Raw genomic sequence first — 22,096 nt, forward strand, 5'->3', positions numbered from 1 at the left:
GGGGTGGACGTTTTATTGTTCACGATTTACACTGGTTCATTACATTGGGCGCGAGGTCTACTCGGCGGTACATGACTGCCAGTGAGGCGTCGGAACACGTAAAAGTTTTGATTACACTATTATTACAATTACACTTGACAAAACAGCACCCTGTGGTGCTCTTACGTACACGATTACACTCCACACGTTACCTGAGAGGGACACCTGCGTGCCTCTACGTGTGTTTACTTATTAAGCCCTCACGCCAGTCGCAGTTGAGGGAGAGCGTTCGATTAGCGTCGGCTAATCTCGTAATCGGTAAATAGCGACGCGCGGGCCCACCTGCGTGGACCGCGGCTCGCTACTAAATTAAAAGACGTTTAAGCTTGGATGTAGCCTGTGCCTGTGCACTGGGCGATTAACTAAAGTTCTGGGGTGGCGGGAGACGGCCCGTCAGTGGCGTAGCCAGGATTTGTGTATGGGGGGTGTTAAGAAACATGCCCCCCCCACCCCCGTATTAAAGCGGGGGGTCCGGGGGTCCTCCCCCGGGAAAATTTTGATTTTAAGGTGTAAAATAGTGCTATTTTAGTAGTTTTCGGTACTTAAATTTAAATATTGTAATGGTAAAAATTTTATTAATTTTTAATATGAAATTTGTTTGAGTGATGAATAAGAAATTTAATTAAAGATTTAGGGCTAAGGGGGGGGTTTGAACCCCTAAAACCCCCCCCTGGCTACGCCCCTGCGGCCCGTACCGTATACTGCACGGCCCCACATAATGCTTTGTGTGGGGCGTGTTAAATTGACGCGGCTGGGTTAGGCCCTACACCGGAAAAGGACCGGGCGCACACGGGGAATATTTAAAAAAAGGTTTTGGTTGTGACTATAATTACCAGATGGACGTTCGGAGAAACAAAGAAATGCTGGCTCCCCGTGGGACGTGCGTCCGTCCCGGTCCGCGAGTCGCGCTGTACTGGCGTCTGGCCCTGGCGCGAAGGGAGGGGTGATATCCCTGTCGCGCCAGAGTTTCTAAAGTTCCGTTATTCGTAAAAAATTACATTAATAATATAAAGCAAGTGGCTCTAAATTCATACAATAAAACTTAATGATTAACTTAATATATATACATGTTTTAGAATTGACATTTAATAAGTTTGTCTAAAATAAGTTTGAATATTAGAGTCAAGCTGGAGACTGTCTGTTTCTTGATAACTACTCCAGTGGCGAACGATAATGCTAATTTGGGGCGGTTTGCGTTACGTCACACGTTTCACTACTGAATTTAGGCTGAAGGCCGCAAGGGTTGCACTCACAGCTGTTTTAGTAGAAAGCTACACGTGAGTGACCCGGGCACTTCTACATCGCACTCTATTAATTAGGGGCTTTTGTTTGTTTCTGATTACCTACTTTATTATTGTGTGGGGAATTTTGTAGGCACGGGAAGTGCGTTGCATGTGTAATTAAAATGGTTCGCTATTCTCTACCTTGGGCTGCGGTCCGCTCACTTGACTCAGGTGGGCCATGGCTAGGGGTGCTTTCCGTTAGCGGAGCCGAGTACTGGCGGGTGCAGGTCGGGCTTTGGGGTGGCCTTCGGCCGTACGATGTCACATCTAAAACCCTTATTTTTGTGTCTTGGATTACTGGCCCTAAACCTGTATTTTTGAATATGGAATACCCCTAGAATACACAATTTGCAGTATGAATTAAATTATGAAATTCAAAGGAAAATCAAGGGCAAACAACACATGGCACTGATAGTTACTTGCATGTTGATGCTTATTGTTTTGGACTCGTGTGGGTTGTTTAGAGGGTGAGTTTTACCAGCAGGGAATAGTAGTGGAGGAATGAGTAGGTACTGGATTTACAATCATAGGAGTTACGACTTCAATTTAAAAAGCTTTAACTACCCTTGGTTAGTGAAACAAGAAATTCACGGTCAAGTAAAAAAATTTACTATTTTTTTAAAAAACGAGATGTGCAGATATAACACACACTAATAATAATATGACGACAGACAACTGTTATGCTGGATTAAAGTGACCCAAATGTAAACAAACACCTCGTTTGTTTACAAACACAGGACTGACTGAATGGTAGATGATATTGGTCAATACACGAGTGCCTAACATTACTTAGCCCTGTTTGCCATGACTTAAAAATATTATCAAGGAGACTAACCTGTAATACAAATAAACAATATATGATTTTCAAAGAAATTTTAATAATATTGATGAATTTGAGGCAAAACAATAACATAACATTGGACTTATATTTGACAATGGCTAAAGTTCTCAGAGACACAATGTGACTAGCAAAAATAAGAATGTTATTGAAACTGCAGGACGTTACGAAGGGCACCCGACTCGACAAAAGTCCAATTCATGTTCAGTCTCTATTGTTGGTATCCTACACAACACGTAGATGCCGTCTACACATTAAATAAGGGTGGGGTTTGCTCCGGGCTAAAACTCTGTCGGTAGGCTACTTCTACCCCCAGGACCTCTGGGGGGACCGCGTACATTTACTATTAGGAGGCACAGTCTCTGCGATAACGTCTCGTAGCAGGAATCACCGTGTAAGATGAGGGGAGTTTGCAGTTCAACAATGCGCTGGCGCCGACCCAAGGCGACCGCGCCTTACCTTGCGAATGCTGCGCTGGCTCCACAGTCTCCAGACTGCGTGAAGGCTGTCCCAGGAAGTGCGTTGAGATGCACCGGTAGGCACCACACACTTTTAGTCACCAGAGCACTCACACAGGCGAAGTTCCGGCGCGCGCGAAGTCGTTTCCCGGACCGCGGACGCGTTGATGAATTCTATAATTACCGTCCCAAATGTTGATAATACCGAACGTTCAACTTCAAATCGCGATTCCGCAGCCCGGAATCGCGGGTAGCGAAAATTTCTTAAGCGAAGCGATACGTGCTCTGACTCAGTGCAGCGGACCGACTCCCCGAGAAATCGCCAGGAGGCTCTTTTATACCTCCGCCGAGCGTCCCCAGCGGCCTCTCCTATTGGCTCGTTTTTAAGTTCAGTCGGTTGCCGATTGCCGCTAATTCTCCTGGCGCTGGCGCGCATGCGCCATCACAATAGCACTTCAAAAGTCGAATATTTACCATTGCCGCGGACCATTGTTGACTAGGTCCCTTCAAACATAGTTTATATTTAATTAAATAAGCCATATTGACAATATATATTTATATGTGGGCCGTGTATCGGTACAGAGAGGTAAATATTAAAAAAAATTTAGTTAAACCGTTTTTAACGTTGACGCCGTCCCCGCTACCTCTGAGTATTTAGACGTGATTTTGTTCAGTTCGTGATCTCAGGGAAGGTTCGGCCTTGTGGCTAGAGGTAGGAGTCAACGCAGTAGGGCCCCCCGAGCTGTTGAGGCCACTCGGGACGCCTGAATAATAACACAAAACTTCTTCAGATAGTTTGTGAATTTAATACAGCACAGCCCAATACATGGTGCTGCCCGTTCTGGCCGTAACAGTTTGCCCGACGCGACTAGTCACACGCGCAGCTCACTTCCTCAGTGGCGGCTCACGATTCTTATGCGCGTGAGGGGCAGACTCGTTTACGTGATGCGAAAGTTACAAAAGACACTCTGACATGGCACACGATATTTTGAAGCACAATACACTACACTAATACCTAGCTCTGGATTAAGTTTGGTGGCGCACTGCCGTACGACGGTGATACATAAGCCCTGACATGACGAATTACACTTAGGCGAACAACTATTCCACTAATACATTACACTTGATAAACTGGGCTAGCAGCACGTAGGCCCGTGTCTCCGGCGACTCTACGTGGTGTCTAGGTGTGTCCCAGGGACTGAATCGTTATTAAGTCTGATAACACGTGTCGCCTGCTGGCTGCCCCGTGCGGGCCAAAACTAAATAGCCGGTAGGCTAGGTTGGGCGTGAAGCGCCGACGTGAAACCACATAATCTCCCCACAGTACTTACGTATGACGTGGAACACTCATCTTGAGCACTGATTGAATTAAGTTAAGTACCTCATGGTAAATTTAGGCCGACCGCGGAACTGTACAAAAGGTTGAAAAGAAATTACACTATGGAAAACTACATGTCGGTGAATGCAAAGTTTGAAGGTTCCGCGTTGCGCGCAGGCTGCCGGCCTGGTTGAGCTCTCGAAGGACACTGCAGGTGTCGCCGCGCACGACCCCCCTCCCCCGCCAGCCCTCCCGCGGAAACGTGTGAATTTCGCGGGAAACTGAACCGGCCAGGTTCGGGACAAATCGCACGGTGAAACATGGTTTTGCAAAGACTGAATTATTAATTAATGAAAAATAATGTTTAATAAAATCCTGTGGAAAAACATAATTATAACAATTTGTTGTAGTGCGGCGGAAGGATATGCCACACCCGGCCGGATCCTTCCGCCGGCGCAGCACTCGTTGCACGGCGATCGCCTCGACGCACGCACTACACTTAGCTGCGCGCACGGGCGCGTTCGGTGCACACGCTTCTAGGAGACGTTGATGAGGCATAGCGGTCTATGCGACATAGAGGAGCATTGGCGGTCGGCGTCAACGTCATTGTGGTGAATTTAGCCCTTACGTTGCATTTCATACAATACAGTTGCACACATCCTTGCGGCCCTGTGATGGAACAAAACATTTTGTGCGAGCAGGAGGGGTCATTGATGACTGTTGTCAACTAAATAATATTTATGTGCTGATAATTTTTTTTTATTTGCTGTTGTTAGATTGATCACGATATTTCATCGTCATAAAATTAATGTGTAAGATTTCAATTGTTCCCTTATTTCTGAATGTTAGTGCATAGTCAGGTGAAGTGCGTGTAATGTGTGTGTGTTTTTTTTATTATTATTTATTGTGACCCTATCTTTATCTCCTTGAATGGTTAATAGTTGTAAGTGATAAATAATAATAAAAAAATTATATGATTTACAATAAATTTATTAATGCTTTTAGCATTTATCCATTTAGAAGCGAGCAAAAATATTTATACTTTCTAAAACAATTTATAGCATTGGTTCCAATTGCTTTAAAAAGTATATGATACGAAATGAAGCATCTTGGATTAAGTTGGTAAATTTGTGTAATGTTTCGTGTTTTTGTGATTGTATGTTGTCGCCTTTGTGCTCAACTTTTCCTTCTGCTGGAAGTTGTTTTTTTAAGTCTTATGTAAAATTGTTCTTCTAAACTGATAGATAAAAGTTGGAATTAAGTACTTGATTCACTAGTAATAAGTTATTCACATAAAATAGATCATAACGTTTTGTAAACGACTAATGTGAATGTGTTTTTATGATGGCTTTGGTTCGTGTTTCTATAGCAAGGCTGCTATCGTCAGCTGTGCCTTGTGCTAGTAAAGGTTGCCAAGGGAATGCAGCGTTTCTGGTCCAGACTTCAGGAATTTCCAGCATTCACGTTAAAGGAAAGAAACCGCGCCCGCCGCCATTCCCATACAAAGAGAAAACATACAATGTTTTCCGTGCTTTTTTTGATACAACCACCGACAGATTTGACGAGAACACCAAGTTAATCGTGGTTGATGGCCCAATTGCTGCTGGGAAAACAGCGCTAGCCAAGAAGTTAGCCCAAGAATTCGACATGCATTATGTTCCTGAAGCGAACATGGATATGATTTATATCAATGAATACGGATATGACCTGAGACAATTAGATCCGCAACTGCCGAAGAGTTGCAGGAGCTACGATGTCAAGGATTTAAATTTGAGGCCAGACTTGCAATTTGCCGCTAACCTGCAAATTAGCATGTACCATTTACGTTACGCGCAGTATATAGATGCTCTGGGTCACTTGCTGAGCACAGGTAAGTTCACTTGATTTTGGGTAATTAGTTTATTAGGTACTAATATAAATCACGATATAGTATTATTGATAACTTCAGCCAAATGGTTGGGAAAATACACATGCTTTTATGTTTTTTGAATGAAATTTAACTTTCAGGTATCATATAGGCCTACTACAGCCCAGTCTACGACACTACTGAACTTAGATTATCTATGATATCGTATTCTATAGCTTACAAGGGGAGGGTCTGAGTGGGGGCTCATCGGTTTGAATTAAACTGTGTACATTAAAGCATAGGTGCCCCATTGAACGTCCTAAAATATCTGGCCTTAGTGGGCCCTATGAAGTGAGAAAAAGCTCCTACTTCCACTCAATGAAATGCACAGAAAATACTATCTAACACTTAAACATTTAAAAAATTTAAGTTACCACTTACCTTTCTTGGCTTTATGGCAGTAACAGTTAACCATCAATATGACTATAGAAGGCTTATGTATTAAAGTGATGCCAAACAGATGAGACATAACATCTTAAATTCATTCGATAACACAAAACATAACTTCCCTCGTCTCTACTGCAGTTACAGCTACTGCATCAATCTCTTCACTCTCAAACTCTCTGTTTCAATCTATACACCATACAGTTACCTGACAACATGATACACATTACATGAAAACTGAAACTTTAACCAAACTTTTCATTTTTTTATCCCATCAGAAGACATTATTTAGTCTCATTAATTTGTTATTACCCCACCTATCAAATTAACACCGCTAACTCCCAAATGTAATTAATGCTTTTAAAATATTATATATTGTGAAAGCAAAATCGATAACCTGTTGCAGAATATGAAAATTATGAATTATTGATTCCACACTAGTCTTTAAATTATCCTCAAAATTTTCTATTGGATTTTAATCTAAATAGTAAGGAAGTAAGAAAAGCGCAGCTGGTATTGTCTACGAGTTTTGGTTTTTGATAACGTTTAGATTCAGAAGATTAACTTTATTTTCTAGTTAATGAAAGCAACACTTTTACCTATTTCTCTGGTAAGCAAAAAATGATCTATAACAATGTATTATATGAATTTTCCACAATCATGAACATCTAGCAAATATATTAAAGCTAAAACTACTCTTCATAGCGTTTGCTAAAAAGCATAGTTTTGAAAAATGGATCAATATTTGTGTCTGAAAAGTTTGTGAGTGTAAAAGTGATACCTAATGCTATGTAAGCAAAATAAGATTGAGATTCTTAGTGCTGCTGATGATGAAGTACCTATTACATATAAAAGTAAAGGTTACTGCACAAGCTACTGATGGCAAGGCTAATGTTGCACTAATAAAATTGTTTCTGAATATTTCCCTATTCTAATACTATTATTACCCACGATGGAACAGAGAAGGTATAGTATGTGTTTAGGGTAAGAGGTTGTATGTGCAAAACACGAATGTTCACATTTTTCTCCAAAACTGTTTTTTTAAAGGTTTGTGATTCATCGACGATGGTTCTTAGGTGTTAACTCGCCAGTGGGTGCTGTAATATAAACATTTTTCTTCTTGCTTCTGTATATGAAACTATGTAGAGGCTTGTAGCTAGTAAACCATGTTTGATGAGCTCTTCTTTTTTTGTACAAATTGAATAATAAATAAAATAAAATCAATACAAATTATACTTTAATACAGTAACGTAGGAATTCTCTAAAAAGTTTAAAATAAAAAGCAAAATTAAAAATGTTGAAAAAAAACCTACAATGGATGTAAATGTAATCAAAAAGGATTAAATAAAATTCTTTAAAAAAAACCTGACTAAAAGTAAGTAACTAAAAATAAAAAAATAAAAACCTTTTTAAAAAGGGTTGATTTGTCATGAACAACTAATTATTTTTTTTTCTTAGTGCTTCCTACCGTTATGTACCTATTTGTTTCTCGTAGAGATAGACACTGCAATAATATCAAATATAGGTGGTACTACACATATTCACCTACCTATTAACATAATGACGAACCCAAGAAAATATGTCGGGGTTGCCATTCCCTGCCTCGAAATGAACTAAAATTTTTCAGTTTTATGAGTTTGTAATTGAAATATTGTTGGGTGCATAAATAAATACGGTCTTTAATCTGTATAAATTGCTGCATCTCTACGAGACACGTAATAGCTTTTCTATACTGCTATATTTATATTGAAAATAACCATTAAACATATTTTATGGTAATTTTTTTATTGTAGCTGTACTAACCTAACCTATTCGACCATTCTCAGTATTCGCCGTAAGTTCTCCAAAACATTCGCACACAGACCCACATGGGAAAACATAAAATGGCGATGCCGGCATTAACGTACAGGTATAGTTGTGTTACCTACAAACAGAAACCAGTCCAAATTTAGAAAAGCTGTTTTCTGGGTAAATAGAAGAATGTCTTTAGTGTTTGAAAAAAGTATTTTTGGTATTTATGATTTTATTTATGGAAAAGCGGCAATGCAATAATTTGACCCTAAGGTTCATTGGTAAATTATATAATCAGTCTTCATCTGCATGAACCACACATTTGCACATTATATACCACCACTAATCCATATAAACTATTAGTATGGAATTATCTAGAAAATAAGACCATCTGAAAAAAGAAAATAAAAATTCTAGAAATGCATTTTTTACTTCTTAACATTTTTAAAAACCATTCTGTAAAACAACAATGCTATGATTTATTATTCCATTACCTAAGATTGAATTATTTTTAAGTAGTATGTTCATGGAAGGATATGATTTCTGCCATAGTGAATACTTGTTGTGAGTGATTGTTTTGTTGGGTAGACTAGTTATTCAATGTTTCTTTGTATTTTGTAGTGTTGGTGATTATTTGGTTGTAATAATATATGTTTTTGAGTTGGTTTACATGTGCTGCTAGTCAGAAAAGTTAAAATTTAATACATTATTGAAATTTTAAATTAATGCAGCTGTCCTAACTTTATTAACTGTTCACATGAATTTAGAGTATTTTGAATGTAGGTAAACATAATGTAACAACCACTTTAAAACCGTAAACTTTAAAATATATCTCAATTCAGTTTTACAGAATTGTTAAAAAAAAATATGTCTGGAAGCAAAATAGTAAAAGCATTTGTAGATTTTTATTGGTTTTCTTTTCGAATGAGTCCCTCTCTTAAATAATCACCATAACTTCTTTAAAACATATAAGAAAAGTACTTTGGTAACTATCTAAAAAAAAAAAATTGTGTTTTTTTTTAAATTTAATATTCTACATTTATTTCACTGAGTCTTATGATCAAACTCTTAATTAGTGTTATATAAATGAGATTTTGGAGTCTTAATAGTTTTAATTATATAAACTACCAACTGTAATTACTTTACAGAATGCATTTCAGGTCTCTCATTATATAAATTTTGTTTTCAAATCTATAATTTTTATCTTTAAGAACAAATGAAATCCAAAATATTCAGTCACATCATTATGTACATTTATAATTTTCCTTGTATTGTTTAATCCATAAGCTAAATCTAAAAGTGCTTCAATTTAGTTCTGAAAATAGAGTTTTGTTTCTTGCGGTTTCATTCTTTGTTTTGACCTCGTGCGTAGGTCAAGGCGTCATCATGGATCGCAGTGTGTACTGTGATTTCGTTTTCCTTGAAGCCGTGTACAGACAGGGCTACATCAGCAAAGGAGGTAAGAATTAAAATTAAAACAGTTGTGTTATAAATTTTTAAAAGTTTCAATAGTGAATAGTGTTGTGTATTAAACTATAGTAATGGCTCTGTAATCTTGCACGTTCGAACCACAGCCTTGCCACATTAGTGGTTTTGCATTATAGTAGAGAGTCAGTTAACCAAGGTAATGTTGATTGTGGCAAGCTCGGATAAGTAAACTCTGGGATAAAGCCCCGTCTATAACTGCAATGTCCCAAATTGTGTCAGACGGACACTGATCGCTGATTGGTCCACACGACCCTCTGACATCATGGATGTTGTAGAAAGTGGTCTAAATCTCCATGGTCTGTACATTATCAACTTGAACTTTTTGTTTCAATTTGTGTCCTTTGGTAGCATGAAGAACAACACTCATGGTATTTGTTGTTTCCGGTTCCCGTTTCAAAAAGGTAGACAGTAAAGAATGGACAATGTAGTAAGAAGCCAAGAAGATTGAGAAAAAAATGTAGGTTGGTGCTGTCAGTTTCAGAGTTGGCGAAATTATTTGATCAGCATTTTCCATTTTTCTTGCTGTCCACAGTGCTTCTATCTATGGTGGATGCACGAACCAAAGTCCTCAGTGACTGAGGGGGATGTTATTGTATTAACTGTTTAATGCATTTGAACAAGATTGACAGCATTCATAAAATTCCTTGTCAAAAATCTGGTCCACAACTGGGGTTTAGTATTGTTAATTAAAGTCCCTTTCACTTATATCGGAGCCATTTCATAATAGCTTGCTAATCAGTTTTCACCTGAATGAACAAGTGCGCTCAATGGGTAATGGTGATGAGCCAATTTTACACGCTGTCAGCAAATTCTAGTGGCAGGCGAAGAAAATATGTGTTATTAACGACCAAAAAAAAAAATTGAAAACACATTTTCCTTAGTTTATCATGCTTAGCATTATTTAAAATTAATTATACGTTAAATTAAACATTCGAGGCCAGAAATTCATGTTATTTGTAACATGAGAACACGTGAATTTTTATTTTTGTGTTAATTATTGTGGCAATCTTGACATTTCTTGTCAAATGGAATTATAGTAAGGTTTAAAAAAGGGTGAAAAAATAACCATTTTTTTTTAAAATGAATATTTTCCATATATTTATATCGCTCTGCACTATTTAAAAAAAATCGTAAAATCTTGGTCCCAAATTTTGTTTTATAAGTTCTTGAGAAAACATGAATTTGCTCATTACGGAGGTTAGATGTTTACACATACTCTATTACATTTTTCTTTTTACTATTTTAGTATCTAACATTAAGCATAAGTGTTATTTATTTACTTGCATTCATAAATGAATACCAAGTACCTTATTTTACCAACTTATTGTGTTAGACCAAGAAGTAAATCTCATGTATGTTCAATTATTGTGTGGTGTTAAAATTATAGTTCATTCCAAGTAAAATCATCAATTTTAAATCCTATTTTTTTTTGATTGTTTCAGTAAATTACATTTTGAAATGTGAAACTACTAGGGCACGTTCTACAATGATACAAATCGTAATGAGACAGAATCAGACCTGCAAGATATTTACGGTTTACTAACCATTTGTTGCTTTTACAATGCGTGGTAACGTAACAGATTGCAACCAACCAGATTGAACTTAATGGTTACAAAAAATTAATTTAGTTAAAAATTTATTTTTAGATTTGAGATCAAAACTAGGGTTGCTATGGTTAGGGAAAACCTGGAAAACATGGAAAAGTCAGGGAATTCCATGTTCTCTGGAAAAGTCAAGGAAAACAAAAAAGATTTCTGGAATTTATGATACATCTACAAACTAACCCACTTTCCTCCATGCTTTTAAAATATAAAATTTTTGTGTTGTTTAAAAAAGACATATTTTTTTCTCCGATAAATTTTAATTTTGTCACATAGCAAACACGACAGACAAGAATGCATTTAACAAGCCACACCAGACCTTATCAGACACATCACAAATTGTATCATGTATGAGGCTATGATGATTTATTGAGAAATTTATATTTGTACTGCAGAATTATTCACACATACTTTTATACTTAACAATAATAAATGATTATGATTTAAAATTATTAATATTATTTTTTATGTATGTAACCAGATTAAAAAAACAACTTTCAGATTTAAAATTTACTGGTTTAAGAAAATGCACAGCCAGTTTTTTTATTTTTTTATTTTATTTTGCACATATTGGTAATGGTTCCATATAATACTCTCTTTTTGATTTTACTTTTTTGGATTAATTTTTCTTGGACTTTGGTGAGTGTGAAAAATACAAAATTGCTGTGTTAAAATTAGATTAGAAAAATATTCAATATTTGTGAATATTGTGATATTTGATTCAAGATTTGGTTCGAGTGAAGGGAAAAAACTATTAACAGAAGCATTATCACAAGTTTTTATTTTTATTGTTGTATAGATTTGTGTGAAGAGACTTGTCAGGATTTTGAAATGTCAGAAATATTGCACATTCTACAAAAATTTTTATCCTTAACCATTTCATCTTCACTATTTTAAATTTTCAAAATAGCAGCTTTACCATTACTTCTTTGAAATTTGTAAGAACTTTTTAGATTTAATATTTTTATAATTTTGTGTTAGTTCATTTGTGGGCCTTCACATATGAATATTAAAAATTCATGTTTTGGTATGTTTTTGACAATTAATTTGTTCTACTTGAAGTATAGTTGCACATAGTTAAACCATTCATTAAAAAGAGTACTTAAGCTAACTAATACAAAGAGATTATCTTTCTGAAAGGACATTTCTTACACCAATTATCATATGGTCTTGCTGCAAATATGCTGGATAAAAATTGTCACTTACGAACTTTCCAAAAGAAGTTACCAAGTATGACTACAATCATATGTAATGGTCTGGACAATTTTCTATATGGACTGGAAACCCGAACTTTCCAAAAGAAGTTACCAAGTATGACTACAATCATATGTAATGGTCTGGACAATTTTCTATATGGACTGGAAACCCTGGAAAACTCGGGGAATTTCATATTCAAAAATGTGTAGCAACCCTGAAAACACAGTCAGGATTTACATTTATATAATTAAAATAAACCATGAAGTAATGATATTCTTGTACTTGAAACAATTTTCACGTATTTTAAAATATAAACAAACATGGCTACCACAGCGGCCAAATACTCTCTTCTATTGGTTGTGCGGAGTAACGTAAAAAAAAAAAAAAGAGTTGAGCATTGCTGAGCTAGTCCTTACGGGTCTGTGTCCGTGTGCATGCCACTTTAGATAGGTACTTTGTTTCGTTAGATCTGTCTCCGTTCACGTGTCACATTGTAGAACGGGCCTTGAGAGGCAATGTGTAAGGCAAATTGTGCGAGGCTTGTAGACAGATTGGCTGGCGTGCACGTATACCTAGCAGAGTTTGATACCCGTGTGCTGTTGTGTTAGGCCTAAGCGTGTATTACGACATGAAGTCCAACAGCATCGGCGATCTGAAGAGACCACACCTTGTGATATACCTCGACGTCCCAGCGAAAGTGGTGGCTCAGAGGATCAAGGAGCGAAATCTGCCGTACGAGGTCAATTCCAAGCTCATGAACAACAAATACCTGGCGGATATTGAAGAGATCTACAAGCAGAGCTACCTTAAGGAAATCAGGCGAGAATTACTATTTGTAGTTTAGCATGTTATTCTCGCGCACTGGTCTGGAAATGTCTCAGTACTTGCGTGGGGACCAGATTCTAGGGCTTAGGCCTTCGATGCCTCAGGTAAATTCAAATTGTATAAAATTACACATAGTATTACAATCCAGTGAGCTTGAAGCCTCATCTCTGTAATCAATCCACACACTTTGTTCCACCTTTTTTTATATAGCCTGTTTTGTGTTTGTTTAAATTTGTAAGAAAAGCAGATGTAGCTGAACTGAAAGTGAAACTTTACTTAAAATTTGATTCAGTTTCAAGTTTTAATTCAGTTTTCAGGTTGTTGCAAAGCAAGTCTTAAGAAACAAGTACACGTTGGTGTAGAGTGCTTTCGATCCTTGAATATCCTCAATTTCTCATTGTGTGTGTGTATTTAATATTTGTGAAAGTAACTAATCTCTAAATAATATAAATCTAAGTCTCAGTCCACATCTGTATGTTTGTTCGCTTACTTCTAAACTACCCAATGGGGTTTGATGCGATTTTCATCATTTAGAGAATTTTTTCGGGAAAGTTTGTGTTAAATTTTAAGACAATGGAGAAATCTCTGTGTTTTGTAATCAAGTTGTAAGATGCTTTTAGGGCAGTTAAATGGCTAACATTGACTTATACATGACTTATACATCAAATTAATGTACTACAAAAATGAAGGTCTTAAAAAGGCCTACAGAAAAGTCAGTGATAGCATATATATGTCTATATTCTAAGGATTTCCCACAGTAACCATTTTTATCTAAAAATTATTTCAAAGTGAAACTATTTTGTTCTACATAGTATTAAAGCCATATTTTTTAAATCAAAATTTATGCACACATATCATTTAAGTGAATATTTTAGAAAATTTTACAGATATAAAAATGACTACTGTTAGTGCTTCCAATGAGCTTACTATTTATCTGTAATTTAAAAAAGTAGGTTTTAGTTAAAGTTTTGTGCTTTTAGCACACCCTGGTGCATTTCTTTTGTTAATAATTTATTGTATGTTAACACTTTAATTGTAAGGTTATTATTCAAGTAAGACTGTGTTTGTTGGTTGGTTTAAGAGAATTTTAAATTTTTTTTTGTGGATTAAACATCATTTATTCTCTTTGTTTTATGTTTGTCACGTGTAAATATTGCAAGTATGTATTAGTTTTTTATTATTTGTCTTTTTTTATCTACATTTAAAGTTTTGTATTCCAAACATGCCACAAAGAAGTCATAGTTGCGACAACTTTATTATTATAAGAATTACCTAACTTATTTAATCTAAATATGCAAAACCAGGGAAGGTTGCTAGTTCTAAATGATAACATATTGTATGAGTGGCCACTAATTATACTTCTGTAGTTTTGCCTGGAATTTGGTCAATATTATAATTAGGGCTGAGCCGATCACTAAATTTGCAGATCATTCCGATACCAATCATTTGCGCCGATGACCGGCGCTGATCAGACAAATTAAGAATTATATAGCTTGTTTGATGTTAATAATAAAAATCTAAAAAAAATTTAATGAAAAAGTTACCTTATGATAACTTACCATTTATTTAACACTTCTGACAGAAGACAATTAGTTCATTGGTTTTTAAAAATGAACAATAATATAATGTAAGCTAAGTATTTCCTATTTCTACTATTTCTAGACCTTCCCACCCCACATATCAAAGTACCCATACGACACTTTTCACCGATCTTGAAAATAAGTGCTTTGTAATATCTACAAAAGATTTTCCAAATAAATAACTAAATGCTACTGCAATACTAAAGTGCAACACAATATGCAATACACAAATTCAGTGACACACATGGTAATTCTTGATGAATTGTTTTGAAAATAAACAGTATATCATGTGTTGATATTTAAGATTTACTTTGTTAACCAATGCACACAAAACATTAACACTTGACAACTCATTGTGGGTTAGTTCCAAATTAAATATTAAGTTCTTGTCTAAATAATGCAGTGCAGATCTTGCAGCATGTAAGAGCACAAAAGATATGTGATATTGATATGCCACATAGTTACGCTTAAAAACTTAGTGTTACCTTTGGTTTACATTACTACATATTTTGATTTAGTATGTAATGATCGGCATTTGGTGATCGGTAAATAATTTGCAGATCGGTACCGATGCTGATGTGTTAAAATCGGCCGATTATTGTGATCCGTGATCGGCATCGGTCCAGCCCTAATTATAATATCAGTCAGCTCTGTTCTTGGAATTTTACTTTTTAACCTTGAATTTTGAATGAAAAGTCCTTAAAAGTATACGTAACCAAATTATCCACAAGAACCCTGAGGTAGTTACTTTTTAATAGGAAGGAGTATGAATTGAATTTAAAATTCAGGTTGTAATCTACACATGAACTGATTTAAAAAAAAAAAACTTTTGAATAGTGCAGCTTGGGACTCTAAAATACAAGGTATGCATATTTATAATTTGCAAATAGTTCAGAGTGTCGCGCTTGTGTTTTATCCAGCTCCCACGCAGAATTGCTGATATATGACTGGTCAGAGTACGGCGAGGTGGAGATTGTCGTGGAGGACATAGAGAGGATCGATTTTGACCACTACGATCACGACGACCCCAAATTGAAGGATTGGGACATAGGTAGCAAGTGGGACTGGAACGAGGCCAGGATGATGTAAGTACCCAAACTTTGGCATGGGAAGATACTGTGTGGATATTGTTAGGTATTTTATCTTCACAATGATTATTATAAAATTTTTGAAAAAAATTATTTTTAAAATTATAAATTTCCCACTAAAAGGGGCATCACCCATCAATCAACATACATTCAGAACAGGAATGACTGCTACTTCCAGTATTATTATTTTCGTTAATCCTATTTATAATGAAGTCACTAATAGGGTCGGGTTGATGCTTCCTATTTTTATCTAGCTAAAACTTTTGATACTGTTTGTGATTCAATATTGCTTTGTAAGTTATCTAATTTCAGTCTAAGTGAAAATTATGTCATCTGGTCCTCTAGCTATCTTAAAAATAGCCTTTTTTTTATATATATTAACAACTGTAACTCTTCAGTATTTAAAGCTAGTTCTGGAGTCCCACAAAGTGTTGAACGTTGTCACTTATACTTCTCAATATAATCATCGATTACATCGATCAGGTTCTTAATCATTCCACTGGTGTACTGTTTGCTGACTATCTCAAAATTTGTAGAAAGATTACTTCAAATAATTGCTTATTGTTTCAAACTGACATTAATGAAATTATTAATTGGTTCAAAATTAATCTTGTTGCTCTTAACAAAGAAAAAAAACAAAACAATATAATTTACTAGAAAAATCTCCCAATTAAATTAGATTATAAATTAGATAACACATTGTGTTACTTGTCCTTTTGTCTATTGTGTTTGTTGTGTTTTGTCTAGATATCTATGTATTTGTTGATTTTTTATGTCGTGCACATCCAAAGTGTCTCCCGACTGTTGGTGTATGTGGTACAAATTATAAATAAATAAATACATAAATTAAATATTTTGTTATTCTGGGTGTATCCCAATTTAATTATTCTTTGTCCCCAAATGATCTTTTGGACTTTTGTTTTTACAATTTACAACAGTGTACAGTTACCGATGCCCTGTACCCATTAGTAAAGGAAGACTTGCTGCATCCTGCACTTAATGTGAACTTAATGCAGTGTGTTGTTTCTGACAGCTACACCAAGGACAGGCTAGACCTGCTGAACAACTTGAACGTTCCGAGGTTTGATGTTCCCGAACTGCTCATCAATGGTGAAGATTCTTGGAAGATGAAACAAGTCCTGGCCAGTGTACGTATGATCTTTTTATTCTGTAGAACTGTGACATGCACACAGAATGAAACTAGAAAGGGAAATCTTTCAGTTCTCCATTTCATTTGACGCTCCGAGGACAACTGTTAGCCATTTAAAGCAACATTGTTTCTCTTCTTAGTTTCCAGTATACACCAATCCCTCACTTAGCATGACTATTGCGTTCCTAAAAATGTTGGTGTTATTCAATAGCAAGGTTAAGTTACTTAATGTGTTCCAAAAATGTTTAGGGAAATATGATAATGAGGGGTAATATAAATGCGTAGAATAACTCTCAACTATAAATATGTCTCACCATTTATGTTTCTTTATTGTCCTACTGTCGAATCCTTTGCATGACATAAGAAACCGTGTAACGGGAAACAGGTAGTTAGGTACTTCAAAATTAAAGTGCTTATTCGCTTATCACTGCTTGGTTCACACTAATCTTGCAAGGCTGTGATATATATATATATCACAGCCTTACAAGATTAGTATATATATTCATTAAACCATTCATTTAACAACCTTTTCTATGCGAATCATTTATTTATTTCTGTTCCGGTATCTAATGTCAAATATATTCCCGCTAGTACAACCAACAGCATGACTTACATAAACGTTTGATGAAGTCCTTATTTATGATATGTAAAATTGTGTGCACAGTCAACTTGCTTAAAAATAAAGTGCGACCAACATAACTGTGGCCTTCATGACATTCTGCATGCCGTAATATGTACTTCTAATTTGTCTCAAATACTTTAACATGATGCATTACGCTCTCAATTTCCCTGCACTGGCTAGACTGAAATTCATCTGTGGCCGGGTGAACACTGTACAGCCCGGCAGCATATGCACAGACGTAAAAACATTTGGTCCATTACACTCGATAGCCACAACTGAACTTGCCATAGCTGATGTTTTTGTGCAACAGCCGATAGTGTAGTCAGACCTGCGCGGACATCTTTCTCTCTCTCTCTCTCCCCCCCCCCCCCCCCCCCCCCCTCCCCATCATATAGCTAACTGTATGCCATGGCAAATCTGTTGTTTACAGAGTTGAAGCAGACTATTTTTTTGCTTTTGGAAATTTCGTGCTAACTGAAATTTACAGACGTGTTATTCAAGACTGGGGCAGTAAAATTAACATTACTGTAAATGAATTCACGCAGTTTGAAGATGTGCTAAGTGAGGGGTTGGTGTACACGTGTACAGATTAAATGGTTTGCACTGTTGTCTGTGTGATTCTAGCGGGTGACATAGAGTAGTTACAATCCACCTATTAATCCTGTGGCTGGTTTACTGAAAAATTTAATTTTTGTATGCTACCATAAATAATGTAATTGTTTTAAATATTTTTTATTATAAAATTGTGTCTGTTTACAGTATCACTATAGTTGTAATAATTCTGAAAACATTAAATGCCAATCATTTCACTTGAAAAAAATTTTGTAATAGCCACCACTATTAAATTCAGGCATTCCATTAAATCAAATGCTATGCTCAAACAGAACCAACATGTTAATATTAAATTTAAAAAAAAGTTTGTTACAAAGGCATTTGAAACCAAGAGGCAACTCCCAGTTCTGTCACCTTAAAGTAAAAATTATGTACAGTAAAACCTAGCTCGTACGGCCCCCGGTTCATACGTACACCTCGGTGGTACGTACAGATTTTCAGAACCGTGAAAAATGAGGCAAAAAATAAAAAAAATATATGAAATTTGTAAGAAATACGTTAAAGTTTATTAAAATACAGTTGCAACCTCCAGCGTTTATAACAAATACGGGCTACATACACATTGCGTCACAGTAAAAAAAAAGGCAGCAAATTGATGGAAATTTACCGTCAATAGCGTGCCGTACGCTGAGAAAGTTAATTGTACTCGGTCAGCTGCTGTTACGGTGCGGCGTAGCTGCTGGCTGGCTCTCTTTGTTTGCTGAGCTGCGCATGCGCAGTATAACTCACTCTATGCTCCGCCCAGACTCATGACCTTCCATCAGTAGCCAGCCAATAGAAGCGAGCGTAGCGGAAAATATAAAAGCTCCACCTCCCGTGTACCAGTTTTGTCCAGTTCTAATACCAGTTTATTGGTATACGCACCAATTTTCTCGCTGCCGTGACATGTTCAAGTTTACGTTCATCTTGATGTCTTGATACCAATAATTAATTCTGTACATTACTTCCGAAATTATAAAATACGTATAAAACAGTTACCAAGACTCCGCTCATTTTATCTTGTGAAGTTTATGTCTCGTACCAGTATTTCGGCTAAGTTGTGACATAAATACAGTATCAGAACTTACAAGCAGCCACGTAATATTCCCGACATTCCAGGTACGTTTATACATTCGTGAGTTTACGTTTTTCCCTCGTGCATTTTAGATTGTCTCCTGCTATAATTACTCTGACTTTTACACGCCTAGGCTTAAATTATTACATGTTTAGAAATAAAAGCAACTTTTCATGTTATAAAATACGTTTATTTTGCAATTTAAAATGTTCATTGCCGACTATAAACGTTACGTTTTTCATAATGTTTTTAGGCCTACCAGCTAATCTTATTTACACTTAAGTACCCACGGTATTTTTTTATTTGAGCAAATATATTGTGTGTTAATTATTATTTTATTGATATAAAATATAAAAAAAATGTAAACACGGGGCTTACGACACTGCCTTCAGTGTCGAGTTTTTTTTTTATTTTTACGTTTGATTAGCTGAAGTGTTGTTTCTGCACGAATAGGATATAATGTTCGATCGAAAATACATCAGCATAATATAGTCACGGCAGGTTATGGCAACAGCAATTCATTTCCCCCGGCAGCGGTGGGAAAAATGGTGGGAGCCACAAATGGACGTAATTTGGCCTCGCTGGTTCGTACAACTCGGTCGTAAGGACAAATTTTGGAGAACCGTGAGTGTACGTAGAATCGAGGTTTCACTGTATTATGCTTTTGGTAAAATACGACATGATGTAGTACTTCCCAAATTCTCATTTCAAATTTTCCGTTACATCAACATTTAACTAATTTTTTTTCTTCCCCCACAAATATTTTATGACCTTACTGAAACTTTTTTTTTTATGTTTTCAGTAATAAAAATTATTTACTTTGCTTTAGTGTAATTTAAATAAGAAAATAAATAACATTTTGAAGTCATTATTTCTGACTAAAACATAACAAATTTAGTTTGTGTACCATATTTTTATGATTCATCACTTATTCAATAATGATAACTTATTACATGATACATGAGACATCCTTTGTCTGAAGGAAACTTTAAATGTTTAAATACTGTTACTTATATAGGCTATCTCTGTCTTAACTTACTCTACTTACATAAATGGAGCAGAATACATAATATGTTTGATTTATTTTGCTATTCACTATCTCCTTGAAATTGTATTTTTTTTTTTATTATTTTTATATAGAGATTCACACTGTTGGTCTATACATAATCATTATGTCCAGAGGTTGTTTGTTAATTTCTGAAATTTTTTTTGTATTTATAATTTTGTACAATTAATAGTAATAAGTTGATGCTTGTACCAAATTTACTTTAATCTAAGCTGGATCACTCTTTTGATTCTCTAGTTTCTTGAATACAAAAACATACCTGCCAACTTTTACGGTTTTACCGCAAAATTTACAGGAAGATATGGTTTCTTACGGTTTTATTGTTGAAATCAATATTTTACGGGTAGGACAGTTTAGGGCTGGTTCTTTATCGTGTTTGTATTAGAAAGTGTGAGTATAGTTTTTTGCACTGAAAATATATATTTATAAAAATACAGACAGAAAAGGTTGTGTATTACATTCAGTAACATTATAGGTAAGTTAGGCAATGGTAAAAAAAAAAATCGTCCCGAATTGTGCTTGTTATGCAATGTTGGCTGTGTATGATTCCATGTTAAATATAATATTTTCCAAACATTTTAATAACAGGGACTTGAAAAAATTTGCAGGTATGTAAAACATACATACATACATTTAGGCTGCACCGTAACTTAAGTACCTCATTTGTATGTAACAGGTGAATGTTCACAATAAATTCATTAGTTCTAAGTTATTTTGCTAACTCTTAGTGTGCTGCCCAGCAGTTTTTATGCATAACTGTATTGCTAGACATTTAATTTAGTTAGCTGCTTCAACCTTAAGGATAGGTGGTTCTTTCACATATTAAATGATTTTTTTTTTTTTTTTTTTTAAATAAACAAACACAAACCTCACTTTAACATACAAGTTGAATATCTGCCCCATTTTCTTGTGCCACATCTGAAAATGCCATTTTGCTAATTAACCTAATAACCTGCTAGATATATTGTTACAGAAATGTGAGTTTTTCTGTAAATGTTGGCAGTCCTCAACATTTTAAGCTGCACCTCTTTTCAAAATGTTTAAAACTCAACTATGTGAATTTTAAAATCTTTTAAATTCAGCAATTGTAACATGCACCCTGTATTTTTTATTTATTTTTACCTCAAAAGTCACAAAGAGGGGTCTTCTTGAAATGGAGTAAATTCAGTGTTTTGCCATCTTATGTTATGGTACATGTTTTAAGTTATTCAAATATTGTGTTCAAAACCATTGTATATTGAAATTTAAAAAAAAATCTTTTCACAAGCATATAGAATTGAATATGCAACAGTCTGTGAGCCATCTGAACATTCTCCAATTCACGGATTGCTGGCTTGCGAGGTGTGCGTGCAAAAAGTAGTTGCCAGACTATCAAAACCTATTCGTTCCCACCACAGTAAACTACAACAGTGTATTGAGGAACAACTGTGAGAAAAAAAAAGGCATTCTTTGAACTTCTGTTTTGGCAACATAAAAAAAAATAATGTACCTGCAAATGTCAATTTTTAAACGAATATCTTTCTCTTGTTTGTAATCATATTTTATTTTTTCCAGGCTCCAGGAATGCAGTACAGCAAAGGTTACAATGCAGATATGGGTGATACTGGTATCTTGACCAAAACGAAACAGTACAAAACCCTGTTCTGAAAGTTGGTGCACATATGTGGAGTAGAGAGAGGCTCTCCAACTGTGCAATGATTGAGAAGTGTAATTTCAAAAGCTTGGTGCACAGTTTGTAGTTGTGTTTGTGATTTGATTAATATTTCATACACACACATTTTAGTGTTTTAATTTAT

At 35.5% G+C, this 22,096-nt stretch overlaps 1 protein-coding gene across 1 annotated transcript; it reads left to right on the plus strand.

Moving 5' to 3' along the window:
* The first annotated feature begins 5,077 nt into the window (after positions 1–5,077).
* On the plus strand, positions 5,078–22,077 carry LOC134531909 (NADH dehydrogenase [ubiquinone] 1 alpha subcomplex subunit 10, mitochondrial). Its single transcript, XM_063367945.1, has 6 exons — positions 5,078–5,806; positions 9,390–9,476; positions 12,912–13,122; positions 15,629–15,793; positions 16,830–16,944; positions 21,855–22,077. Exons 1-6 carry the CDS (start codon positions 5,278–5,280, stop codon positions 21,945–21,947), a joined length of 1,200 nt encoding a protein of 399 aa, XP_063224015.1. The 5' UTR covers positions 5,078–5,277; the 3' UTR covers positions 21,948–22,077.
* Positions 22,078–22,096: the final 19 nt, after the last annotated feature.

The sequence above is a fragment of the Bacillus rossius genome, chromosome 5 (assembly GCF_032445375.1).
Source record: "Bacillus rossius redtenbacheri isolate Brsri chromosome 5, Brsri_v3, whole genome shotgun sequence".
Classification (NCBI taxonomy): domain Eukaryota; kingdom Metazoa; phylum Arthropoda; class Insecta; order Phasmatodea; family Bacillidae; genus Bacillus; species Bacillus rossius.

What these genes read in the sequence shown, in the direction of transcription:
- LOC134531909 (XM_063367945.1), top strand. Translation starts at nt 5,278, where the DNA reads ATGATGGCTTTGGTTCGTGTTTCTATAGCAAGGCTGCTATCGTCAGCT. An exon ending in GGGCTACATCAGCAAAGGAG is followed by an intron (nt 9,477 to 12,911) that starts GTAAGAATTAAA and finishes CTGTTGTGTTAG; the next exon opens with GCCTAAGCGTGTATTACGAC. An exon ending in AGCTACCTTAAGGAAATCAG is followed by an intron (nt 13,123 to 15,628) that starts GCGAGAATTACT and finishes TGTTTTATCCAG; the next exon opens with CTCCCACGCAGAATTGCTGA.